This window comes from Typopeltis vanoorti, chromosome 3, assembly GCF_054136105.1.
Source record: "Typopeltis vanoorti isolate ZY-2024b chromosome 3, IOZ_Tvanoo_1.0, whole genome shotgun sequence".
Lineage (NCBI taxonomy): Eukaryota > Metazoa > Arthropoda > Arachnida > Uropygi > Thelyphonidae > Typopeltis > Typopeltis vanoorti.
Genome location: NC_143551.1, coordinates 103,466,343 through 103,493,863, shown reverse-complemented (window position 1 = coordinate 103,493,863; position 27,521 = coordinate 103,466,343). Strand labels below are relative to the sequence as shown.

Here is a 27,521-nt window from a genome sequence, read left to right as displayed (position 1 = left end):
CCAGGAGGGTGACTCGGTTTGTAAGGGTAGCTAAAGTGTAGCATGAGCAGCAGTTAGCTAATGAAGCCAAGAAAAAAAACTGTGGAGTTTCAATATATAGCCAGCAAAAAAAATAAATAAATAAATAAATAAAAAATAACGATTATGGTAAGATGACATTGATTAGAGAAAATGGTATAAGAACAACTGCTGTTGAGGATATTGCTGAGATATTTAATGAGCAGTTCATAAAGCTCCATACTTGTGAATGTAACATCATGGAGAGTATGAGAGCAGTTGAAGATGAGGAGGAAGAGAGACTGACTGTGAGTGAGCTAGAGGTACAGGGTGTTCGGGATAAATTTGACATATTTATAATTAATTATATTTTTCCGTAAGTTACATGTATTAACACACACTTCTCTTCATTTAAAAGTTTGGACCCTTCTTCATTCATATACAAGATGTCAGAAAGGATGGATAGCTGGAACCCACCTGAATCATGGAAGAGAATAACTTGTATCATGATGATTCGTGCCCGCCATCAAAATAAGGATATTATGACTGCTGCCCAATGCTCCCTGAATACAGTAAAAACAATCAGGCATGAACTAGAGACTTGCAATGGTGACTACGAGGATGTAGCAAGAAGAAAGATCCCTAGCAGACGATCTGATTGCGTTCGTACAGCAGAATTCCTCGCAAATCTGCAGGAACAGGTGTTGAAGAACCCTGGCATTGGAATTCGGGCTTTGTTCGTGGAGTTGCTAACTGTAGTCAAGCCCTGGATAACAAGGGTAGCCAATGGTAGGCCGTATGTATGGCAGCAGGATTCGGCCCCTTGCCACACCTCTGGGAAAAGTCAAAAATGGTTGTCTGAAAATTTCTACGACTTCACCAGTCCAAATGTTTGGCCTCCAAACTCCCCAGACCTTAACCCCATGGATTATTTTGTATGGGGCGCAGTTGAAAAAGACACCAATCGCACTTCCAGTAATACAAAAGCCCAGTTAATGGATAAAATTAAAACAGTTTTTGCGGCCCTTCCCAGGGAGACTGTAGCATCAGCTTGTTCGAGGTTCCGAAGCAGAATTGAAGCTGTGATCGATGCTAATGGTGGTTATTTTGAGTAAATCTTGTTGATAGTATTGTAATTAACTCTGCCTGTAATGTTTTTTTGTCAATTCATTAAATTTAATAGATACAAAGAAGATTTTCTTTTTCCTTACGAAACTGTCAAATTTATCCCGAACACCCTGTATATATTGGGAATTAAACAAACTTGATGTTAATAAGGCTGTGCGACTTGATGATATATCACTGTGTATTTTGAATGAATGTGTCAGGGAGTTGGCATCTGCCTTGAAATATTTGTGTAATATGAGTCTTACATTTGTGGGAATCAGGATCCAGAATTGGGTTCACAACAGTGGTATTATCTTTGATGGACAGCATGGATTTGCTAAAGGGAGGTCATATTTTAGTTATCTACTTACTTATTACAATTAGGTGATAGCTGCATTGGATGAGGGAGATGGATACACAGTGGAAGTTTTTCCACTTGGTTATACTATAAATTAAAGATACCCAGAAATTATATATTTGGTTTAATCCTTTATCCAAGTGTAAGCAAACAAGTTTGCACCTGAACTATTTTCAGGACTGGAGCAACTCATATATAGAAGCTAATGACTTCACATCATCTGCCTTAATATCCAATAATGCAAAGCACATATCCTTACAGGTATAATACTATGCATTAAGGGAAGGGTCACTACTCAGACTGTTTTTGACCTTTGTTTTGCTTACACTTGGATAAAGGATTAAACCAAGTATATAATTTCTTGATATCTTTAATTTAAAGGTTTCAACAGATTACTTGGTTATCTGATAGGCATCGGCAAGTTGTTTATGTGGGAGCAATATCACAGAAGAGGAAATTCACTAGTGGTGTGCCTCAGAAGTCTGTTTTAGGGCCATTGCTATTTAACTTCTATGTTAATGATATTGGGAAGATTTTGATGGGGATATTCAGTTGTTGTTCTCAGATGATGCAAAGTTGGGAGGAACTATGAGGAACAAAGCAGATGTTTTGGTCTTACAAGAATTGAATAGATCGAGTGAATAAGCACTGGAGTGGGGATGCCAGTTCACTGTTATGAAAAGTAAGGTTTTAAAATTTAGGAAACAATGATGGGATGTAGATTTTATGCATGGTGGGGATATATTGTTGGAGGTGTAGGAAATAAGAGATCTTAAGGTGATGGTGAATAAGGATCTAAAATTTAGAGGGCATATTGCCAAAATTGTGAGGAAAATACAAATTCTGGAGTGATACAGAGGACACTGACTTGTAGAAGTAGGGAGATTCTTGTTTCATTGTATAAGGCCACAGGTTTGGTCACATGGTTTTAAAAAGTACGAAAAGATGTTGGATAGAATCCAGAGGAATATTGACAACATTGCCTACACCAAACATAACAGCATCCCTCCATGGCAGGTTTGCACTCCATCCTACAACATCTCACTTTGTCAGTTACAGAAGTCTCATACTCCATCTGTCTACCTGCAACTGTTTAATGCACACAGAACAGCCTACTCTGATTTCTTGCTCATCTATACTGACTGATACCTGTGTTGCCTTTGCTGCTGTGTTTCCTGACATTATCTCTAATCAGATCCCACCTGACTGCATTAATTATACAGCAGAGTGTTGCATACCATTCGGCTTGCACTTATGCACATAAATGTAATTTATACAGACTCATTGAGTTCTTTACAGGCTTTCTCCTCTCCTATGTATAATCCATATCCAGTGCTGTATGAGGTGTACACCTATTGTACAAAATGAAAATCCTTAATTTTGATGTTCAATTGTGCTGGATTCACAGCCACATTGGAATTACGTGAAATGAGGCTGCAGATGCAGCTGCTAAATCCTTTTTCCATGTACTACTGTTTGATAGTACTGCAGACTACAGACAGTTTATAAGGTCAATGCTAATTGTTCAGTGGCAGTCATAATTGCAAGAAGCATATATAACATCTTACTATTTGTCATATTCTGATGGAGTGCTAGCACTTTACATGAGAGAGGAATGAAATTTTTACCTATCTAGCCAAGTCATATACCTTTAGGTAGATGTCATCAGACACAGATTGCATGATGTGTTTAACTTTCTACAAAGAATTAATTTGTACAAATTTTGATATGTAGAATACTGCATTACTAAACTTAATTTTTGTGCATGCATATTGTTTAATAATTTCTCTTTGACTATTTATGTACTGCTGTAACCTTGCTGTAATTTTATATATATGTATATACTACATTGCTTGGCTTAGTGTTTGTACACATATTGTTTACAATTGTTCTTTGACTGTTTATGTATTTCTGTAACCTTTTGACCTTATGTATTGGGCTCAGTATGACCTTTTCTGTTCTTAAGGAATAAAAAGCAGGACACAAGGTATCTTCATATGCAATATTTCAATTAGTTTGAAGAGGATGGCTTTCTGACCACTGTCTCTTACAACATGGTACTGACATCCAAAATAATATGTTAAATCAATAATTTAACTCAATAATATTCACAAACAAAATTTTTTTCACAGAAGAATGGAATGGAATGATTATCAGAGATATTTGGAATACCTTCTCAAATGATAAGGTCACCAGTATTATATGATAATACATGACATTATCCAATACAACAAGCATTCAAAGTGGAGACTTCGACATTTAACTGTAATTTTGTTTATATGTAGATACTGACTTCATTACTCAACTTAATTTTTGGGCTGAACATACTGCAAAATATAGCAATGTCAGATGTCTTAAATTATTAACAGAAGACCTGTATGGCAAAAAAAGAAGGGGTAAGGAACAAAGACAAGATGAGAAGATAAGATTGTTATGAATGCTGGAATGCATTTGATAATAAAAGATGAAAGCAGAGTGAAAAATAAAACCAGAAAGACTTTCACCCAGAAGTGAATTATAAAAGTTCAGTTTTGGTGGATGGTTGTTTGGTTTGTAGTTTATTGACACAAGAACAGCAAAGGTCATATTGAGCCAATACACAAGGTCAAAGGTTACAGAAATACATACAAAGAAAAATGCATAAACAATATGCATATACAAAAACCAAGCCAAACAATATAATATATATACATATAAATAAAATTACAGCAAAGGTTACAGCAGTTTAATTATATAGTAATTAAATTGAATAATTACAATAATAGATATAATATGAAACTTAAACAATTAAAAGACAAACTGTGTTGATAAGGGAGAACATTGAGAAACCGACTGCATTCTCAATGGTGAATCAATAGAAGAAGTAAATATTTTCATTAATTTTGCTTGGGTTCATCATCACCCAGTTTCACTGGACACTTCTGCTGGTTTATTTAATTTCTAGGTCTGCATTTTCTGTGAAGGAAACCAGCTGTATCATTGGAGGGGGAGAAGAGAAATGCTGAATGTAAAATAACACTAAGAAGCATTGTGCAGGAAAATGGGAAAGTAGAAAGAGTGAATTCATATTTATTTTGGACAAACTTCAGACATGAAAATCAAACACAGAAAAATAGGAATAAAAAGTGGCAATGAAAATCAGCTAGTTATTTAGGAGTATAATGGCTTCTGTATAAAGAGCTGATTTTAATATCTGATTTTGATGTCAGTTTCATTGCCACTTCATAATGTGAGCTCAAGTATGATAATACAAGGGAGTATTCTATCTCCAATTATTTATCAGCTTCGTATATATACATTGTTATTATGATTATATGGACACCCTCCAGGAAGTCAGGGACTCATTGATGAGGGCCTTTCATAAGTCATGCAATCCCTAAATACCTACCATACCTATCCTTGAAGACATTCACTGATTCATGTACTTGCAATGTTGATTCTCATTACTTGCCTGTGCTTCCTAACCACCCTTACTCAACTTTCAGAAATTATTGAGTTCTTCCCATCCTGCCAAGCTGCAAAATTTCCCTTGTATCTATTTTTTTTTTTTGAGATTTCCCTTGTATCTATTTTGTGTGTCTGTTTCTGTCATATTTCCTCTCCTCACGTCTATTCTCAAACTTTGAAGATCATATTCCTTCAGTCTCTCTTCATGAAAAATTCTAGTGGCCAAATATATCTTAGCTACCTAGTGTGGAATCTTTTTGAATGTTTCCTCATCTCCATGGAACCCAGGCAACATGCCTTGTAGAGTAAAGAATAACTTTATTTATACAAGTTTGTGTTCTCTTCATTGTTACAGCTATACAATATGGTGACTTAGTCACCTTAGCAATAAGACCTCTAGACTTCAATTCATTGGTCCTCTGCCATCACTCCTAGATCTTTAGATTCATCACCCACTTATATTAAATTTCAATTAATATAAATGTGAATGTTCAAGTCTCAGTCTGTTCCATTCAGCCTACAAGGCAAGGATGTGTTACCAGTCCACATCTTTTGTCTCTCTTATTTTCACCATCACCTATGTTCCTTTTCACAGATTTTGAAATTTCTCCCAGTTTGACCCACTTATACCATTCTACAGGAGTAATTGGACAATTTGTCCTGATTTGTTGCTAACATATGGTAAGGAGACAGTGCCTCAGAAAATAACATTTTCTAAATATATATATTTATATATATATATGTGTAATTATATGCTTCAACTCGGTTGTTGTGATACATTTTTAAAAATAGATTTAATGACTTAAAAACAGAGATTACTTATAAAGATTTAATAACATTAATACAACTAGTTTCGGCTTATAATAGCCTTCATTGATGTATTCTATCTCCTATTCTTAAAGGAGGAGAATAGTAATAAACATTGAAGTATCTAAAAACTTGAAAATACAGGTAAAATATCGCCACACATAATTGATACATAAAAAACGTATTTTTTCAAGTTGTTCTAAGAGACGTGCCATTGTTTATTGCAAGTATGCATGCAGACTCACATGAACGCCAATATTGAATAACTGCAGAATGGCTATCTGGGATGTTATAACTTAAATTGTTGTTTAAGTGGACAGGATTCAGAAGGATTTCCCTTGATTCTATAATTTTTCTCTCAAACTCATCATCAGAGCGAACAATATTTTCTGATCTATCCCAGCAAACAGAGTGGCATTGTTGATCATCATTAGGATTATTTGAAAAAAGAACATGACTGGATAACGCAGTTGCTTTTGTAAGAGATGTCTCTTTTATGCTCTTCTATACATTGCTCAACAGATTTGTTAGTTTGTCCAAAATAAGGGATATTGCAATCACACCATAATTTATATACACCTGGATATTTTAGGTTGTGATGAGGAGGCTTTGGATGACTGATTAGAGAACGGATTTTTGGAAGGGTGGTGAAGAACGTCTTGATGTTATATTTTTTAAGGACTTTTGCTAATTTGTTAGAGACTGTGCTAATATATGGGATGGAGATGCTGCCTTTAAAATTACTAGTTCCTGTGGTGCACTGTCTAGAAGGATCCAGAAGAAATTTCTTAATCGTTTTTTCAGAGTAACCATTTTGTTTAAAGATAAGCGAGAGTTGATTTATTTCTTTTTGTAGTTCATCTTGTTCATTCAAGAGAGAGCGTGCTCTGTGTCCTAAGGTAGATATAGTTCCAAGTTTTTGTGGTGGAAAATGATGAGAAAGATTATGCAGATATCTACTGGTATGAGTAGGTTTTCTATATATAGAGATTTTTAATCTTTCAGAGCAATGTGTAAGCATGACATCCAGGAAAGGCAAGGAGTTATTATTGTCTAGATCAGCAGTAAATTTTATATTAGGATGTTGGATGTTAAGATGATTAAGAAAAGCTATGAGAGATGTGTGCCCGTGATTCCAAACAATGAAAATATCATCAACATATCTTTCCCAAACTTTCGGTTTAAATTAGAAGGAAGATATTGCTTTCGTTTCAAAATCTTCAAGGAAGATATTAGCTAGAACTGGGGACAAAGGATTGCCCATTGCCAGGCCTTGTTTTTGTTGGTAAACGAAGTCCTGATATTTGAAGTAACCAGAATGAATGCAATGTTTATTAAAGCAAACATTTTTTTGGATAATTTGTCCTTTAGTAATGTAAGTACCTCATCTGTAGGAACGTTAGTAAACAAAGATATAATGTCAAAACTTGCTAGAATGTCATTTTCATTGATGGGAATATCTTTTATATGTGAAACAAAATCTGTGGTGTTTTTGATTATAAATAATGCTAAACCTCCAACAGATAATATTTCTCTGGCAATGGGCAATCGTTTACCGTTTACCAACAAAAACAAGGCCTGGCAATGGGCAATCCTTTGTCCCCAGTTCTAGCTAATATCTTCCTTGAAGATTTTGAAACGAAAGCCATATCTTCCTTCTCATTTAAACGGAAAGTTTGGAAAAGATATGTTGATGATATTTTCATTGTTTGGAATCACGGGCACACATCTCTCATAGCTTTTCTTAATCATCTTAACATCCAACATCCTAATATAAAATTTACTGCTGATCTAGACAATAATAACTCCTTGCCTTTCCTGGATGTCATGCTTACACATTGCTCTGAAAGATTAAAGATCTCTATATATAGAAAACCTACTCATACCAGTAGATATCTGCATAATCTTTCTCATCATTTTCCACCACAAAAACTTGGAACTATATCTACCTTAGGACACAGAGCACGCTCTCTCTTGAATGAACAAGATGAACTACAAAAAGAAATAAATCAACTCTCGCTTATCTTTAAACAAAATGGTTACTCTGAAAAAACGATTAAGAAATTTCTTCTGGATCCTCCTAGACAGTGCACCACAGGAACTAGTAATTTTAAAGGCAGCATCTCCATCCCATATATTAGCACAGTCTCTAACAAATTAGCAAAAGTCCTTAAAAAATATAACATCAAGACGTTCTTCACCACCCTTCCAAAAATCCGTTCTCTAATCAGTCATCCAAAGTCTCCTTATCACAACCTAAAATATCCAGGTGTATATAAATTATGGTGCGATTGCAGTATCCCTTATTTTGGACAAACTAACAAATCTGTTGAGCAATGTATAGAAGAGCATAAAAGAGACATCTCTTACAAAAGATCACATGCAACTGCGTTATCCAGTCATGTTCTTTTTTCAAATAATCCTAATGATGATCAACAATGCCACTCTGTTTGCTGGGATAGATCAGAAAATATTGTTCGCTCTGATAATGAGTTTGAGAGAAAAATTATAGAATCAAGGGAAATCCTTCTGAATCCTGTCCACTTAAACAACAATTTAAGTTATAACATCCCAGATAGCCATGCTGCAGTTATTCAATATTGGCGTTCACGTGAGTCTGCACGCATACTTGCAATAAACAATGGCACGTCTGTTAGAACAACTTGAAAAAATACAATGTTTTTTATGTATCAATTATGTGTGGCGATATTTTACCTGTATTTTTAAGTTTTTAGATACTTCAATGTTTATTACTATTCTCTTCCTTTAAGAATACCTAATGAAGGCTATTATAAGCCGAAACTAGTTGTATAAATCTTATTAAATCTTTATAAGTAATCTCGGTTTTTAAGTCATTAAATCTATTTTTAAAAAAAAATACATATATATATATATATATATATATACACTGTATTTTCGGATGAGTTGAAATTCATGGTATTCATTTAAAGTATTTTCATTACAAATGTTATATCCATTTCATAATTGTAATTAGTTGAATCTTTCTTCATTTATATATATATATATATATATATATATATATATATATATATATATATATATATATTATATTTCTCCTCTAGTTTATTTCTTTGGCAACAGCCAGACGTTACTGCTCATTTGTTTTTAGTGCTGTTTGCTGGATTTCTTGCTTCTTGTGTCTTCCCTGCCAACAAGCTATTTACTGCATTAGGTAAGTGTTATATGGATCTTAGTTTTTTGAAGTTTTAACTCCAAAACTTCCATAATCCTGAAGAAAAGTTATTTGTCTATTTTTATTTTGTGTAGTCTTTTATTTGTAATATGTAATACTTCTTTTTATTTTAGAGATACTGAAAGAATTGTTATGTAAATTTGGATATCATATATTCTGTTGGAAGTTTATTTTTCACTTGGTTAGACTATAATAAATTTAGTTTAATAGTTTAATCCTTTATCCAAGTGTAAGCAAAGAAAGATTGCGCCTGAAAATATCTTCAAGACTGGGATAAGGTAGTGCAACACCAGGAAAATCCGAGCAAAGGTGAACCAAGCTCTCATCACTCCTTGTCTCAGTATCTCCAATAATGCAAAGCACATCTCCTTGCAGACATGTATACTGCTATGCATTAAAGGAAAGGCCATTACCCAGACTGGTTTCAACCTTTATTGAGGTCTTGTCAGTGGGAGGCAGACCCAAAGGTGGAGATACTAAGGCAGAAGCAATAGGAGAGGTCATATTTACCTATAGGTGTTGCCAACAGGTGTACCAACTTATTATTGAATTACTTTGGATTTAGAGAAAGATGTTGGTAGTTTTTTCACTTGGTTAGACTATAATGAATTTAGTTTAATCCTTTATCCAAGTGTAAGCAAACAAAGTTTACGCCTGAAAATATCTTCAGGACTGGGGTAAGGTAGTGCAACACCAGGCAACTCCGAGCAAAGGTGAACCAAGCTCTCATCACTCCTTGTCTCAGTATCTCCCATAATGCAAAGCATATCTCCTTGCGGACATGTATACTGCTATGCATTAAGGGAAGAGCCACTACCCAGACCAGTTGCAACCTTTATTGAGGTCTCATCAGTGGGAGGCAGACCCAAACATGGAGATACTAAGGCAGAAGCAATAGGAGAGGTCATATTTACCTATAGGAGTTGCCAACAGGTGTACCACCTTATTATTGAATTACTGTGGATTTAGAGGAAGATGTTGGAAGTTTATTTTTCACTTGGTTAGACTATAATAAATTTAGTTTAATCCTTTATCCAAGTGTAAGCAAACAAAGTTTGCACCTGAAAATATCTTCAGGACTGAGGTAAGGTAGTGCAATGCTAAGATGACCTCTCCTATTGCTTCTGCCTTAGTATCTCCACGTTTGGGTCTGCCTTCCACTGACGAGACCTCAATAAAGGTTGAAACCAGTCTGGGTAGTGCCCTTCCCTTGATGCATAGCAGTATACATGTCTGCAAGGCGATGTGCTTTGCATTATGGGAGATACTGAAACAAGGAGTGATGAGAGCTTGGTTCACCTTTGCTCCGAGTTGCCTGGTGTTGCACTACCTTACCCCAGTCCTGAAGATATTTTCAGGTGCAAACCAAGTGTTTGCTTACACTTGGATAAAGGATTAAACTAAATTTATTATAACATATATTCTGTATGTGATACCCAAAGACCTGAGAGAGAGCATATTTTTAGATATTTTCAGTGGGGTTTATATGATGATCTTGCTGACTTTGACCTTCACACTCTTCAGAGTTCCAGAGTATAGATCATATAACTAATTGGAATATGAGAAAACTATTTTATTAGGACTACAGTTTGCTACTAGTTTCATATATCTTTTTGTACGCTTCTTCCGGAGAGTGTGCACAGAATAAGTTAGATGGCAAAAATAGACATTCAGTGCATATAAGCTGACTGTTATGGAATCAGTGATTGAAAAATGGTATAACAATGGCTGCATGCAAATACAGGTCCTTAGCAGGAATTTAAAAACATAATGTGCACCATATTCAAGGTCGGCATGTGTAACATTTTTGAAGAATGATGACTTGATATAGAATGATTGTTTTAATAGAAGTTGATGTCTATACCATTATTTTAGCACATGCTGATATCATGAATCAGATAAACTTGGGAGATGAGTGCACTGTTTACGTATTTTACCTATGGTATTGCTGATATCTGTAAAGCATGATGTGCAATAACAATTCATCAAACATAGCATGTTTTTTTACATTGCTCACTATGGAAGAAAAACCAATATGAACTTGAGAAATATATTATAATTAACAGGAAAGTATAATCTTTTTATCACTCAAACCTAAATTTGATGTCAACTCTCTCCATATGCAAATAGTCTAGTTGTGAAGTTACTTCATGCTCAAGTAAAAGATAAAAATAAGAATATAATTCTTGTTAAGCATAACTTACTTTTGTAACCAAGAGAAAACTCTTGAAATTGAAAAGCCTCAGGAATACAACCAGAATGACAAGAAAGTATACGAGAATGAAATTGAGAATCCATTTTGATAATAAAAAATATGTTTACAATGTGGATATCTGTTATTTAATCATGAGTGAAATGTTTTAGTGTACTTCTTTTTTAAACTATATCTGTTGTTATGCTAATTGGTATGTGGCATGTTTCTAAATTGTACTTGGTTTATATCATTGGAAGAACAAAATAACGAACTTGAATGACTTTCAGATTGACAACGTAAATACCAAAGAAGATACAAAGCCATTGGGGGGTGGGGGGGGGCAAGTATTGAAAATATTACCCTCTACCACTACTTTAAAGCTCTTGAGCTTTGCACAGGTATTTGAGTATGTATTTAAAAGACATAATCATAACATAAAATGCATATGATTTTAGCCCATATAGATTATGGTTTGGTCTAAATCATGAATTGCCCATTCCTTCACATTTGCTCAATATACCAGTTATATATCTACTGATGCTTGAAAGGTATGGATTTTTTTCCATTGGATCAGAAGCTTGCAAATTGATTCTTCATATTCTAGTATAAGAATGATTTATTCAGTTTATTCATGCAGTAGGGATTGGGAGAATGAAAAAATAGCCATAGCATTAAAAAAATACTTCTTGAATTGGAAGCAAATTTTGAGTAAAACAGTGCAGGCAGATTATTATTTTTTTTAAATAAGAAATTGAATAATGGACATCTGTGGTCCCACTGCTGGGGGGGTGAAGGCAGAGAATTTTTAGGTCATTAGAAAAAGCAAACGACAATAAAGGAAAAAGGAAAAAAGTTGCTTTTGAAGATTTAAATAGTAGAGAAGGAAATGAATTCCAAATATAGAGAAATCTTTTGGGGGAAAATTTGAAAAAAAAAAAAATAATAAAATAAGTGCTAATAATCATGCATCTCTATTTCCTTCATGAACTGGACTGGTTGTTACTGACATCCAATGTAAAGAGATGCATAAATTTATATGGAAACGATACAACATAATCTTATTGATTACATTATTGTTGACATTGATATCAAATAAGCCTGTCAAGGAATCAAAATAGGAAATGATCACTATATAGTTTTGAGTAGAACAAAAATCAGCATCTCACTAAAGAGAAAAGTGTATAGGAAATTTTTGAAAAGAATTCAAGGTTCTCTTACTGAGAACTTACTGAGGCCTGTAGTGGCTTGAAAAAGTTCTGTGTTTTGTCTCTAGAGCAGGGTTTCTGGATTATATAAAAAATACATTAAAAATAGAAAAAATAAATAAAACTCACCCATGGTGCAAAATAGGTTTGCAAGTAACTTTTCATGGGTGAGAGCAATATTTGAAAGAAGAAAAAAAAACATTTCTGGTGTAAACTGCAGACAAAAATTTCTAGTATTATTGTAAAAAGTGAAAGAATTTACAAACACGAACTAGACTTTGTAGGGGGGGGTATAAAAATCCCTAGATGACGTAATCTAGAGAAGGTTGTATTGAACTTACAAGGATGCTAGAATGAACTGAATGTGTGCCAAGGACAATATATAGAAAAAAATGTAGGATAGCTGCTTCATATATAAAGTGAATTAAACAAAAGTCATGGAAAGAATGTTGAAGGGAAACATATCACAAAGTAATGGAATCTTTGTTTTTTTGGAGGCCAGTAAATAAGGTTAGACATGAGGCTGAGTACCATGAAAGGAGGCAAAGATCATGAAGGCAATATAGAAAGGGAAGCTAAGAATATAGTAAATATCTTGAGTAATTAGTAATTTTAAAAATATCGGTTTGGCAAATAAGTTTGTTTGGTTTATGTGCGTTACTACAAGTTTACGCCGCTTTGCCTGTCGCTGTTGTTGCGCTATCGTGCAACGCTATTGCGCAGTTGAAAGGCGGCATTTCACATAACCTTTCAGTGAATTTTCATTTAGCCTACTTCAGTTGCATGTGTGTAACATATTTTTAGAAATGGAAGGAAATAATATACATTACTGGCATATTTTGCCTTTTTTATTTCAAAAAAGGCAAATGAGCTGCAGAGGCCCATAAAAAAATATGCAGCGTATATGGGGATGGTGCCTACAGAATGCGTATGCCAAAAGTGGTTTACCAAATTCCATTCTGGAGATTTCAACATCAGTGATGCGCCTGCCGGTTGCCCAACCGAGGGGTTGTGGTTTACTGGTTTCAATATTTTTTGGATTTTTTTTGGGGGGGGGGGGGTTGCCATTGGCTGAGAAAGTGTTGAGAATGTGGTTTAGTTCTGTGGTTAGGGCATTGTCATTTGAACAGATAAGTTTAGCCCTGTTGTGTAGTGTCTTAATGACTTCATATTGTTGTGAGGAGGGGGGGGTGTTGGGATTGTTGGTGAAGGTATCTGCCTGTATGGGTGGGTTTTCTATAGACTGAGAAAACCAAGGTTCCATCAGGCTGGCGTGTGACTAGTGTGTCTAAGAAAGGAAGGCAGTTCTTCTTCCAGGGTGAATTTGATTCTGAGGTGTTGGTTGTTTATATGTGTTAGGAAGGAGAGGAGTGCATCGGAGCCATGTGGCCAAATAGCAAACACATCATCAATAGTGAAGCCAAATGGTTGGTTTTTGTGGGACATAATGGTCAGCTTTGATGTCTCCTCCTTATTCACAAATGTCCGACTCAAAGAATCCTTTGAGCTAATCCAAGCTAAATTTCCTCCTGATATCACAGCCCTTTTCAGTTCACAATGAACTCGGGCTATTTTGTTTGGTAAGGAAAATTCTACAAACAAATAGAGGGGACAGCCATGGGTTCTCCACTCTCCCCCACCCTTGGCCAACTTTTATATGGAGACTTTTGAAGAGAAAGCCTTAAACTCTGTCCCACAAAAACCAACTGTTTGGCTTTGCTATGTTGATGATGTATTCGCTATTTGGCCACATGGCTCTGATGCACTCCTCTCCTTCCTAACACACATAAACAACCAACACCCCAGAATCAAATTCACCCTGGAAGAAGAAAAAAACAACTGCCTTCCTTTCTTAGACACACTAGTCACCCGCCACCCTGATGGAACCTTGGTTTTCTCAGTCTATAGAAAACCCACCCATACAGGCAGATACATTCACCAACAATCCCACCAACCCTCCTTGCAACAATATGGAGTCATTAAGACACTACACAACAGGGCTAAACTTATCTGTTCAAATGACAATGCCCTAACCACAGAACTAAACCACATCCTCAACACTTTCTCAGCCAATGGCTACCCCTACCAAAAAAATCAAAAAAATATTGAAACCTACAACCCCCCCCCCCCTCACAACAAGGATTACTCTAAATCCATCACCATACCCTATATCCGAGGCACCTCGGAAAAAATTACAAAAAACAAAACAAAACATGACTTCTTGTTACAGACCATATAAAAAATTGGCATCCCTTCCTGGTGTATACCAGGTGCCTTGCAGCTGTAAGCTGTCCTACTTTGGCCAAACAGGCAGGACAGCCAATATCAGAATTTCAGAACACAAGGACTACATCAGGTTTCACCAGTACAGCCACTCTGGTCTTGCGGACCACGCACTGGATACCTACCATAGAATACGGTGGAAGCAAGCCACGACAGTACACCGTAGTAAATACAAGTATGAAAGGCTTTTTCATGGAATCAGCTTCAGCCCTAAGAAACAATCCGAACGTCGACAAATTTCGCTGCATGAGACTGCCTCAAATTTGGGAAACCCACATCAGAAGACCTTCAGCTCAATCGCCCAAGAATAACAACATTGCCCACTAGCGGGCACCATCAGGACTTTAGGAGAAATAATAGCTTCCTGCTTCTTCCTCATTTACTGTTTGTTGTGCCTGCGTGCACGTGTCTTGTTCTTAAGGTTCTTGAAAATGGCAAATTGGCCGAAATATTGAAGTATATTAAAATTTATTTCAATGTATATCCTAGTGACGTTGTAATTTCCTTAAATACTTAGTAAAAAATAATGAGGAAGCTGTCAAAAGACACCTGGATCAGTTGTTTGCCAGTAAACCTCAGGAGTTTTATGAACACGGCATAATGAAGTTGGTGGATAGATGGCAAGAGGTCATTGATAACGAGGGTCAATATATAACTGACTAGTATGTATAATATATATATATGTATAATATATATATATTAAATAAAATGTGTTTCATTCCACTCTGAAAAACCGAACGAACTTATTTGCCAACCCAATATATTAAATCAGAAAGCCAACAATTAATCTGTAAGGATAGAACATAACAGGAGGAATTAATTTATGGAATTAATTGATAAATTTATTTCAGCACTGCAGGTCAAAAAATCCATTAGAAACTTATGTGCAGCCTGGACAGATGATATTCAACATGTGATAATTTCATGACATGATTCAGATTTCTTGTCATGATTTCATGACAAGCTTGTTGTTCAAGAATTAATTCCAGATAATTAAATAGAATGCGTATTGCACCATTTATAGCAGACAGTCATAAAAATGTTTTGCAATATGAATGGAGTCACTATACATTCTTATATATTCTTAAGATGATACAGCCTGGAACTTTTTTGTTTATGTACTGTGGATATAAATGTGTTTTGGCTAATTTTCCCATTACTCACATTAAGTCAGGAAGGAATTATTATCATTTAAATTGTTTTGGGATTAAAAACAGAATCGTAATGGTAAGGTGTGCTTTTCATTCTTGTCTGAAGGCAGTCTTGAACTTCAGACTGTTTCATCAGCAAAATTTACTGCAATGCACTTCATCATATGCATGTGACCAAGTACATGTTAGATCAGCAGGCTCTTATAACTCTCAGAATTATTTACATAAAGTACAGTTCAAAATTTGATCAGAGTTAAATTTTCTGTTTTCATCAGTACTAGAATGATGTCTGTGACAAATTTACATTATTAAAATTTAGTCAAAAAAAAATTCAATAAGTGTGTCAAAAGTTATGCCACATATATGAAACATAGCCCATTTTTAGCTCATGTGTGGCTTATGCAACCCACATTACAAAATTCATGTTAATTTGATCTGAGATTGTATTTTTATTGATGTATGAAAGTTTTAAGAGTGCATAGTGCATCAGCGCTCATCTTAATTGGCCCAATACAATTAATTAATTTTAAGATAACTTTGAATACTTTAATTTATCAATTAATATAATTTTAAATATGGAAAGCATAAAGGTCAAATGAACAATGGCTATGCTTCATGTGCACTGTTTATGTGATAAGCACAAAGGGCTTATGCTTCGCAGTGAGATTAGATTATGGACAAATACTAGAGTGAGACACTCATAATTTGAATTCTGACACATTTTTTAAATAGAGCTATTTAATAATCACTTGAATTGGAAAAAGTAATCACTTGGGAAATTATTATTTTTCCAGATTGAAACAAAAAGGCGGAAATAACTTGTTTTACTTATTTATTTATACACAAGTTCCAACCTCCTTCGACTATAATCATAAGCTGCGAAAGCTCTGGAAGAAAACCAGACATTCAGAAATTTGTCAACACTATTTCCCATTGCAGATATTGGGAAAAAAGTTATAAATTATTTATAGAAAATTACTTGTCAATATCGGTGTCCTAAACCCGTCAGTTCACATTTCACTTAAACAAAACAGAAACGCCTAATGATAAATGACAACATTCAGTTGGATTAGTTGACACAAAAAAACACTCACAGCCACTGATTTTATGTGCATTCTGCTTTGCCTTCTGGTGGTTTAAAACTATTGAAACGTAAGAATTCGATCCGATGTGTCATCTGTATGTCTGTTTAAAGGGTTCAAAGGTGTCTGTATTTGTGACTGCACACCTGGGCTATTAAAGCGAACATGATGCAGCGTTTATGCATTGAAAGTGTCCTCTTCATGAGGCATAACACAAACACAAAAAGTTGTGTTTATTTTTAGGAATCGCACAAAGCCAGGAAACAATTAGGGAGAGTCTTTAACAGTAATAAATGCAAAAATATAATAATGGTAATATTGCCATTCCATGGGTATGCACAACACATCTAGTACATCCTGAATATATACCCCTGATACATATATACTGTAGACACCTATTTTTGTTTTGCCTAATTTTATCTACACAAATAGTCTGAAAGTAAAATTGAATCATGTGAATAATGTCTAGTGTGCATCCAAAATCTCAGATTTTATTAATTTCCATCCAGCCTTTTGCTTCTTTGTGTCTCTGCAAATGATCTAATGAAACAAAAATTGTGAAAACTCAAAAAAACTTTTTTTAATGATTTCAAGTATTTTATTTTAAAATAAAATACTGCAAAAAATACATTCATTCTTTCTTTTGCCGCAAGCAAAAGAAAGAATGAATGTGGAAGAATAACTTTATTGAATGCAGATGCTACACAAGTGTCGGTAGTTAAGGAGAATGTTCAGTTAATGAGGGCTCACTTTTCTAAGATATATCAACCAGGTGTATGTAGCATGGTGCACAGTGCTACTGCAACATTGGATGAAGAGTTAGAAGTTCATGAAAATGAGGTTGAAGAGCTCTTGCATAACCTGGATAAGAATTTGTCAATAGGGACAGATGGAATATCAGCCTGTTTGCCAAAGGAATGTTCAGCTGAATTGGCTAGGCCTTTCACACATTTGTATAACTTGAGTCTCAGCTCAGGAATGATACCACAACCATAGGAATGGAAGGAATGTATGATAGTTCCATTACACAAGGGTGGTGCAAAAACTGATGTGTCTAACTACTAACCTATTAGTATCTCTGATGTGGTAGTGAAGATTTTAGAGGAGTTGGTAAGAACTCGCATACAGAAATGGGTAGAGAAGCATTCTATACTCTGCAGGGAACAGCATGGATTTACTAAAGGAAGGTCATATTTTATATCAATGTTGCAGCCAAGTTGGATAAAGGGAATGGATACACTATGATAATGTTGGATTTTTCCAAGGCATTTGATAGGATACCACACGTTAGGCAGTTGCGTAAACCGGAAAATATGGGATTGAAATATAATCTGTTGACTTGGATCAGGGGATGGTTGACAGACAGATATCAAAAAAGTGGTATGCAGTGGGTGTGAATCTGCCAGATTTAAGGTAACCAGTGGTGTACCTCAGGGTTCAGTCTTGGGCAATTATTGTTTAATCTATACATTAATGACATCAAGCAGGATCTAACATCAGATGTGCAATTGTTTGCCGATGATGCGAAGATAGGTAGGGCAATCAGGGATGCTACTGATATTCAGCAATTACAAAATGATTTGAATAGACTGGAAATCTGGGCAAACGAAAATGGCTGTCAGTTTAATGTTAGTAAGTATAAAGTTATGTACTTTGGCGTGATTAGAGTTCCAGTGGCATTTTATATTAGTGGAGTTATGCTACAAGAAATTGAAGAGGCAAGGGATCTTGGTGGATAAGAATTTAAAGTTCAAAGGTCACATAGCAAAAGTTGTAAATACAATTTAGAGGATAATTGCTATGTTGAAGCAAACCTCTACATGTAAAGATAAGGAAGTAATTTTGCCTCTTTATAAGACTTTGATAAGACCACACCTGGATTACTATGTGCAGATTTGGTCTCTCGGGTTCCATGGGGATAAAGAAGCTGTGGAAAGGGTGCAAAGAAGAGTTACAAAGATTATATCTGGATTATGGGATTTAGATTATGAGGACAGATTGTGAGTATGTGGATTGCAGACTCTGGTTAACAGGAGAAAGAGGGGGTGATATGACAGAGGTCTATAAACTTTTGAGTGGGTTAGCATTTCAAATGATAAAATTTTTTGTTATATGGAAGGTGGGAAGAGAACATGGGGGCATCCATGGAAGTTAAGGTTGTTCTCAGTCAAGAAAGGGATAAGAGCTAGGTTTTTCTCCCAGAGAACAGTGAGTGAGTGGAATAATTTTCCCTGAGGGGTAGCGAGTGCATCTAGTATAAATGAATTTAAGGGAAGGTATGATAGCTGGGTTGTGTAATTTACAGCCTCCCTCGATGAGTCCTTGACTCCCTGGAGGTCTCAGATAATGATGATAATAATAATAAATTCAACTATCCAGAATCCCAGAATAATTTTTTTCTATTTCCATAGGAAATAGAAAAAATTTATATATAATTGGTGCTTACACATTTTATGAAACAGCACTTTAAAAAAAAAAAAAAAAAAAAAAAATTAGAATATATTATAAGAATTACAAAGGAATGTTCCTCTAAAAATTTTAAGAATTTTGACAAAGATTTATGCAAGTATACATAAAAGGTTTAAAAGTAAAATTGCTAAAGAAGTATCTGTCTTTAGGCTGAATTGAAGTTGCCAAGTCCACATTTTTTTAGTTTAAGACATTTGAGAAATCATGGGAGGATGCCTACCTAGTTGGTTAGCATTTTCTCTCTCCGAACAACAAGCTCTGGTTTGAATCTCACTGTATACATGGATGTGTGTGAACGACTGTAGTAGATAAATTTTACTGCCTGGTATGGGACAGATTATGCAATCCTTAGCTCATCCGCAGCACTAATGTGCTATAATCTTTTCTAGGTGGAATTCACATACTAAAAAAACAATTTCTAGGTGTTTTTTTCATCTTAAAGGAATATCCTTTCCTTTAATGTTACACAGTGATCAACATTCATTTCAATAAAATTATGGAGACCATAACTGTGTTAGGAATAATTACTTTAATTTCTTGACATTTTGATCTTCATATTAATTCCTCATCTGGAATATACAGAGACAAGCATATTTACATTTCAGTATGCCAAAGTGACAATGAAAAAAGAAAGAAAAAAAAACTACATCAAAACTGCATCCTATTTATAACATCTTCAGAGACCAAATTCATATTGATACTTTTAATATAGTAGCCTAATTGATAATTTAACATATGTAATGTTAAGGCTAAGATCCTGGATTTATTGTCCTAATTTAAAATGAACTCTTAGAACAAAGGTTTATGTGGGTAAAATATCGGCTATCCATGTTCTTGGAATTTTTAAAGCATCATTATTGTTAAGATTAGAGTGGTTGATAAGAATTTCACAGGACTCTTTAAAATTTTATACTACCTCGATTAATGCATTCTTTAAAATAAGTGCATTAATCAAAAACGTACTAATCAAATATAATAACCTATGGGAAAAAATATAATTCGTTCCAACACTTTGTAGAGCTTCGCTTGGCTTGCTGCCAAGAATAGGCGATTCATGCTGAAGTGGAGAAAGAAATGAAGGACGTACAAATTGGTCGCCAACACGCGAAATCACGTGCTTTATAGATAAAATTTCCCAACTGTTATGCAAGCAAAATAGTTACCACTTTAAAAACTACAATGATCATAAAAAGAGAAGTTAATTTTCCGACGTGTAATAATAAACAACTCATCCCAGAAGACGGATGAGAATTGATTACCCTATTATCAGAATGGATTCTCCTTTTTGTGACATGCACAGAAGTGTCGAAGGGTCGCGAATCTGTGGGCGTACTATAGCAGATGACATAAATTTTGGTGGTAAAAATTTGGAACATGGTATACATAGTGTACATGGAAGTAGTGTAGTATGCATTAAAAATAATTTTGTAAAATGTTTAAAATCGGTAACTAAATTATTTCATTCTGGTGAGTGATTTTTTAAAATAGTTAGCCATAAAAATGTATAGATAGAAAATTTTTAAAATCTGTAACATTTATTTTTAAGATGTATATAGGCGCACTAATCAAATTTTAGAGACTAATCAAATTTGGGTATCAAAAAAAATGATGCACTAATAGAGGGATTACTGTATTATGAACTATATGTACCTTGGTAAATCTGACCTTTCAGATCATGCCCTGAATACTCTACACAGAATTGACTGGAAAGGCACCTGTTCGTTACATCACACCAAAATGTGGTATGAATGCAAATTTAAAGAGGTCTGTGAAATTCTTTTTAACCACCATAATCTTAACAATGATTATGGTTTAAAAATCCCAAGCATATGGATAGTCCATATGCTACCCACATAACCTTTTTGTTTTAAGAGTTCATTGTAAATTATTATTAGAACTATTAATCTATGATCTTAGCCTTAATACTATGTATGCTAAATTATTGATTTGACCACCACTATTGCTGTATTAAAAGTATCAATATGAATTTGGCCTCTGAGAATATTATACCTAGGATGTAGCTTTGATTTAGTTTTTTTTTTTTTTTTTTTTAACTTGAGTCAGGCAAGTAGAAATAATTGATCAAATCATTGTCACTTTGGCATACTGTTTGAAATGTAATATTGCTGATCTGTGTGTGTGTGTGTGTGCACGTGCCAGTGGCAGCCTGTACATAAGCACTGTGACACTGCAGCACCCCAAGGAAAAAATGAAAATATTAAATTTTGTTTGTGTTTATAAATAATAACAATACTTACAACATTATAAATGCAGTACAACATGTTAAAGGTTACAGCTTATGTTTTGACACTGATTGAATAGCTAATAATTGGAATCGTTCGATTAATGCTTTAGATTACGAAACAAGTGCACTGCGATCACACCGATATTCGTTTGCTCTTGTCATTGCACGTTACGTCATTCCCAATTATAACTGCTCAAATGGCAGTGTATTTTTAGTAAACTTACATGCCTTATTTCTGTGAGATATGAAATGTTTATTATTGGTGCGTGTGCCTATTTGAACTATTTTTTATAAATCTTATTTTGTTTTGTTAAAATAACATATAATTATTTATTTATTATAGATACAAGGCTGAATTATGAAGAGTGTCACTGTTGAAAATATGAAAAGAATTATATTTTTTCAATTATCGTTACACGAAACAAATGCATTGCGATCTAATGCCGATATTTGTTTGGTCTTGTCATTGCTATTGATATGAAACTTTTATTATTGGTGTTAGTTTGTGGTGAGGATGAAATATTTTTAATAAAGCAATTTTTAATATGTAAATTTATTTATTAATGAATTCATTACTGATTAGGGAAAAAAAAGTGTTTTTTTTTTTTTGGTATATGCAGCACCCCCACTTAAAATTTTCTCTGGCCTCCACTGGTGTGTACTTTGGATGATGAGCTTAACATGAAGGTTGAAGCATCAGGAAATTAATGTAATTAATCCTGACACGGTTATAGTCTCCATAATTTTATTAAAAAGGAATATTATTATTATTGTTACTACACAGACATTTTCATGGAGTCCAGTAACTCATTGTGTGATACCCACACTAACTGTTATTGGCACAATAAATGTATATTTCCTAAAAATTATTCTCTGACAAAGCACTCATTACCACCTCTGGCAAAATGTTCAACTCATTTAGTACTCTCCTGAAATACAACAATAATCATAATCCTTATGCTCTTGCTAACCATACTCCTACACAGCTTCTGGGAATGACCCTTTTCTCTGTCCTGTACAGTTATTATTAATTGGAAAATTTTTTAGCATCTATTGTATGAGACCACCAAACAGTAGATGAAACAAAGAAAACCTACAATCTGTCCTCATAAAGAGCACTCCACAAATCAGTAAAGTGACCAAATCTTTGCACAGTTGCCCAGATGTGGTTGTATCAGAGTAGGATTAATAATTGATAAAGAGGGACTGGTAACTTATCTCTGTTTATCAGGGTGTTTCTTAATATCCAAGTGATCATTTGAGCTGTTTTGCTCACTTTTTTCAGTATGTCCTCTGAGCCAACTCTCTGTCCTCCCTTGAATTCCTAGCTCATCGATTTCTTGTAGTGCATTTCCATCGGTGCAGTACACAGTATTCTAATAATAATCCATATTCTAATTATACACATATTCTAATAATAATCCATAAATTACCGGAGAGGATGCAACGTTTCTTCTTGGAGTGACATTTAACCCTAGCCTTGACTATCATAAGCACATCACATATGTAGCTTCCTCATCCTTAAGAAATCTTGGCATCATTTTCTAATTGACATCTTAATTTTTGCCGGTTCAGCAACTAACTTTACAAATCCATAATCTATTGAACCTTAGAATACTCTTCAGATGTTTGGGATGGTGTGCCAGAAACCTATCTAAAAATTTTCACTGCTGTCTAGAGGTTTGGTTGATCAATGATTCCTTGTTCACTGACTTACTTCAATTACTTTCATACACAGTTGGTCTCTTTCAGCCTTATGTCTTTTCCAAAGGCACTTTTGTGGACTACTTCTTTTTCTTCTTTCACTATGACTTATCCCATGTTAAACGGGGTCGGCGCACCGATCTTTAACCTTCCTCTTCCAAGTTCTCCGGTCCAGGGCGTCCTTCGGACTCCATCCTTTCTCCCTAAGATCCTCTGTCACCTTATCCCTCCACCTGAGCTTGGGCCTGCCTCTTTTCCTCCTTCCCTCCAACTCCATATACTCCACTCATTTACCAACATACTCCTCACCCTTCCTCTCTACATGTCCAAACCACCTCAGCCTACTTTCTTGTATCTTCTTGCCAATTGGTCCCACCTTAACCATCCCTCTGATGTAGTCATTCCTTATCCTGTCCTTCTTTGTCACACCACTCATCCATCTCAACATCTGCATCTCCACTAGGTGGTGAGGCTGGCGATGCTCCACGGTGCGGGGACGTGGCCTATAACCGTGGAGCATCGCCAGCCTCACCACCATCTTATACAGCTTTCCTTTCCTCTTACAACTTACTCTCTTGTCGCACAGGACCCCGCTTCCTCCAATTCATCCAACCGCATGTTATTCGGTGCTGTATTTCCTCATCCAAGTCACTATTCCTCTTGACAACTGACCCAAGGTACTTGAATTTCTTCCCTGAAATTAGCCTTTCACCCTGGAGTGGTATGGCCATATCCTCGTCACTCCCCATTGACACATATTCAGTCTTCACCCGGTTAATTCTCATACCTCTCTCCTCCAATGCCTTTCTCCACTCTTCCAGAGTATTTTCAAGCTTGTCTCGGGATGATTCGCATAGAACAATGTCGTCGGCAAACAGCATGCTCCATGGTGCCTCCTTCTCGACATCCTCCACTAGTACATCCATGACCAGGTCAAAGAGGTAGGGACTCAGAGCTGACCCTTGGTGTAGCCCTACGACAATGGGGAACCCTTCTGTCATGCCAACACTAGACCTGACCTGAGTTTCTGTTCCCTCATAACATCTCCTTCACCAACCTCACGTACTTCTCCGACACTCCCTTCTTCCTCATACACCTCCATATCTCCTGCCTATTTTTTTTTCAACAACTAACTGTTTCACCAGATTGACTTGAAAACAGCCTTATTATTTATGTTGTCTCTGTCTCTCTCTCTTTTTTTTTTTCATGTCTTTTTTTTTCTTATATCTTTTCCAAAGGCACTTTTGTGGACTCTGCTCAACCAAACTGGCATCCATCATTCTTCTACTTTCTGCTAAGCTTATTAAAACACAAGCAGCAGCTGCTCAACACTTTTCACAGTTCAATTAAAAATTCTCGTTATCTGTTTCTCTTCCTCTTTCATTCCATCTGTCTCTATTCTCTGGAGCAGACATCCTCACAAAGTGGTCCCCTATCAAAGCCATCTCCAGCTTAAAGATCAGTAGCCTCCTTAATCCTTTCTTACAGAGCACCAATATTAGATCAGCAACTTCTCACATATGAAAAAAAGAGAGAGAGAGAGAGAGAGAGAGAGAGACAACATAAATAATAAGGCTGTTTTCAAGTCAATCTGGTGAAACAGTTAGTTGTTGAAAAAAATATATACCGTATTTTCCGGTGTATAAGATTCACCCAAGAAATTTAATACAATTTTCTGGAAAAAAACCTAAAAAAAAAACTTTTTCTGTAGGCGGAGGTCCAAAATGTCTTTCAACTTCTCTATTCCCGTGTTCTTCCACATATTTTACAACCTGCAATTTGTAACTTGAAGTATATGAATGTTGCCTGTTTTTTCCATCACTGAAATCTAGAGGGAAATAGCAAACTGAACACAAAATATCTCAACACGTCAACTCAATACTGATAAACATTGGTAACTGATTACTCGGATAAGATGTTATGAAACATGAATAGGGACTCCCCGTTCTTAGCCAATGATGCTCTAGAAGTCATGTGAAGGTCACACATCAATTTGATTATACCATTAACCACCTACAAAGATCTTGGAACATAAAAGGGAGTGCGTATGACTTTGAAAAGAGGCAACAATCTTTACCTTCATTATATAAGACGACGCACTCCATTTTTAAGATGGATTTTTAAGGTAAAAAAGTGCGTCTTATACACCGGAAAATACAGTGTATAAATTTTACCATTCCTCCAAATGAAATGAGTTAATCTAAAGAATTCATGCAAATTTTATGAATTTCTGAATTACTTGTGTGTAATAATGTTGCACATATATGCGTGTTCAAGGCTAATTTTATGTTATCTATATGAAATAATTGCAGCAAAATGAACTATTGAAGTAGTGTATTGTATACTTAAATATTAAGGAATTATGTATGTCATTTTATATATCATAAAAACACATCGTTTTGCTATGATTTTTTCACAATGCTCTCTTCTAGGATTATATTTGGGTGTAAAGCTATTTTTAGTGGATTGCATATTCTATCGCTTTCCAAGAGTTCAACAAAAATATGACTCAACATTGAGGATGTGGAAATCCTTACCAACTGATGCTGAGCTAGAAAAGAAACATAATAGAGCTGAAATTGACAGGGTAGGAATGAATATCATTAAACTAATTTTTTTAAACAATGTCCTAAAACCTTAATTTAGCACTTTCTATATATGAATGCAAAAATATTGGTAAACAGTAATTACTAATAGTTCTTATAAATAATCACTTATTGCTTGAGTTATTAGTTTCATAATACTGCACTTTGGCTATTTTGTTAATTATATGACTCAGTAAGGTGTAGTGCTTTATCTGTCACTTACCTTGAGATTTCATCACTGTTTCTTACAAGATATCAGTGATGAATTCCATTCCAGATGGGGGGAAAAAAGTTAAAATAATCTTCCTTCTTCAAATGTTAGCATTTTGTTTTAATGTTTAATATATTGATCATAATATGGAAAGTGCAGTATAAACATTATGACTCTGTAGAAAGGCCATACTCCTCAGACATGTGAGTGTAATCCTGATTGTAATATGGAAGGGTTTCTCTTTTTAAAACGAGATTCTGATTATTGCTATTAGTGTATATGAGGCTATTTCAGGAAAAACATTCTTTAACATAAGAAAAGAGTAAATTAACATCACTTATGTTTTACACCTGTAGTATTACTAATATTATCTGACATAAATGCTTATGTGGAATTTCTCATGACAACATGCATGTGTGACTTGATTAGGTTATATTATTTACATGTATACACTGCTTGGAAAGAAATCAACAGACACCATAGTGAGGAACAGACAACCATGGTGTTTGTTCCTCACACTATGGTGCAAACTTTCCACAAGCAATAGTGATTAGAGGGAATTTTAGAGCATTCTTCCTGTAGGCAGGTTCTGGATTATTGTGGAGTGTGGATGTCCCTTGATCTCACCCACCATTCCAGTTCATTCCCTAGATGTTCACTAGGGTTGAGATCAGTCCTCTGTGGAGACTAGTCAAGTGTGGTGGATGCACATTGTCTTGCTGAAAGAGACAATGGTCAGTTCCATAGAAATGCCACAAAATAGGAAGAATTATATTATCCAGAATGTCGTTGGCTTGCTTATGCTTTTTAGTCAGATGAGTCTTCAGTTTTCTCTATTTAAGAAGGAAAACTCACACTGGAATTATATAAATTCCAGAGTGGTCGTTGAAATCACTCTGTGCTCTTTGGAGGATGAACACAAGAAATAGGTTTTGAAATTTCTTCACTTAGTCTTTTTTGTAAACAAGGCCATTAGCATTTATGTAGTTTCTCCATTGCCAGTCTTCCAATTAGTTGTCAACTATGTCACCATACTATATGTCAAAGATATATCTGAACGAATCTTTAAATTACTTAATTCAGTTGATTTCAAGGTGGCTGAAATTTCATCCAATTAATAAACATTCTTTCTTTGACCAGTGTCTTAGATTCTCTGCCTGTGTTTTATCATACTTTGGCCAAACTGGCAGATCTACAGTGCTTTCTCATGATGAACATCTATATTAGATTCCATCAGCCAGAATAGTCTGGTCTAATTCTGTCAGAAAATACTAATGCCCTATGTAAAAAAAAACAAAGAGCTTGGAAAGTTTGCTGCAATTCCCTAATTTGAAGTTCACATGAGCTTGAGTTATCTCTTTTATGGGAAATTGATCTCCCTCACATGGCCCTCCTTAGTTTTTTATTTTATTTTATTATTTTTTTATAGCATATACAGTGATACCTCGGCTAACGAAGATAA

General features: G+C 35.0%; 1 protein-coding gene across 1 annotated transcript in view; it reads left to right on the top strand.

Moving 5' to 3' along the window:
- Positions 1-27,521, top strand: part of LOC150108436 (GRAM domain-containing protein 4-like) — a 458,431-nt gene that overhangs the window by 277,202 nt on the left and 153,708 nt on the right. Inside the window, exons 13-14 of the mRNA XM_090390467.1 lie at positions 8,800-8,909; positions 25,696-25,850. Coding sequence (XP_090246593.1) covers positions 8,800-8,909; positions 25,696-25,850 — 265 coding nt within the window. The remainder of the gene's footprint in view (positions 1-8,799; positions 8,910-25,695; positions 25,851-27,521) is intronic.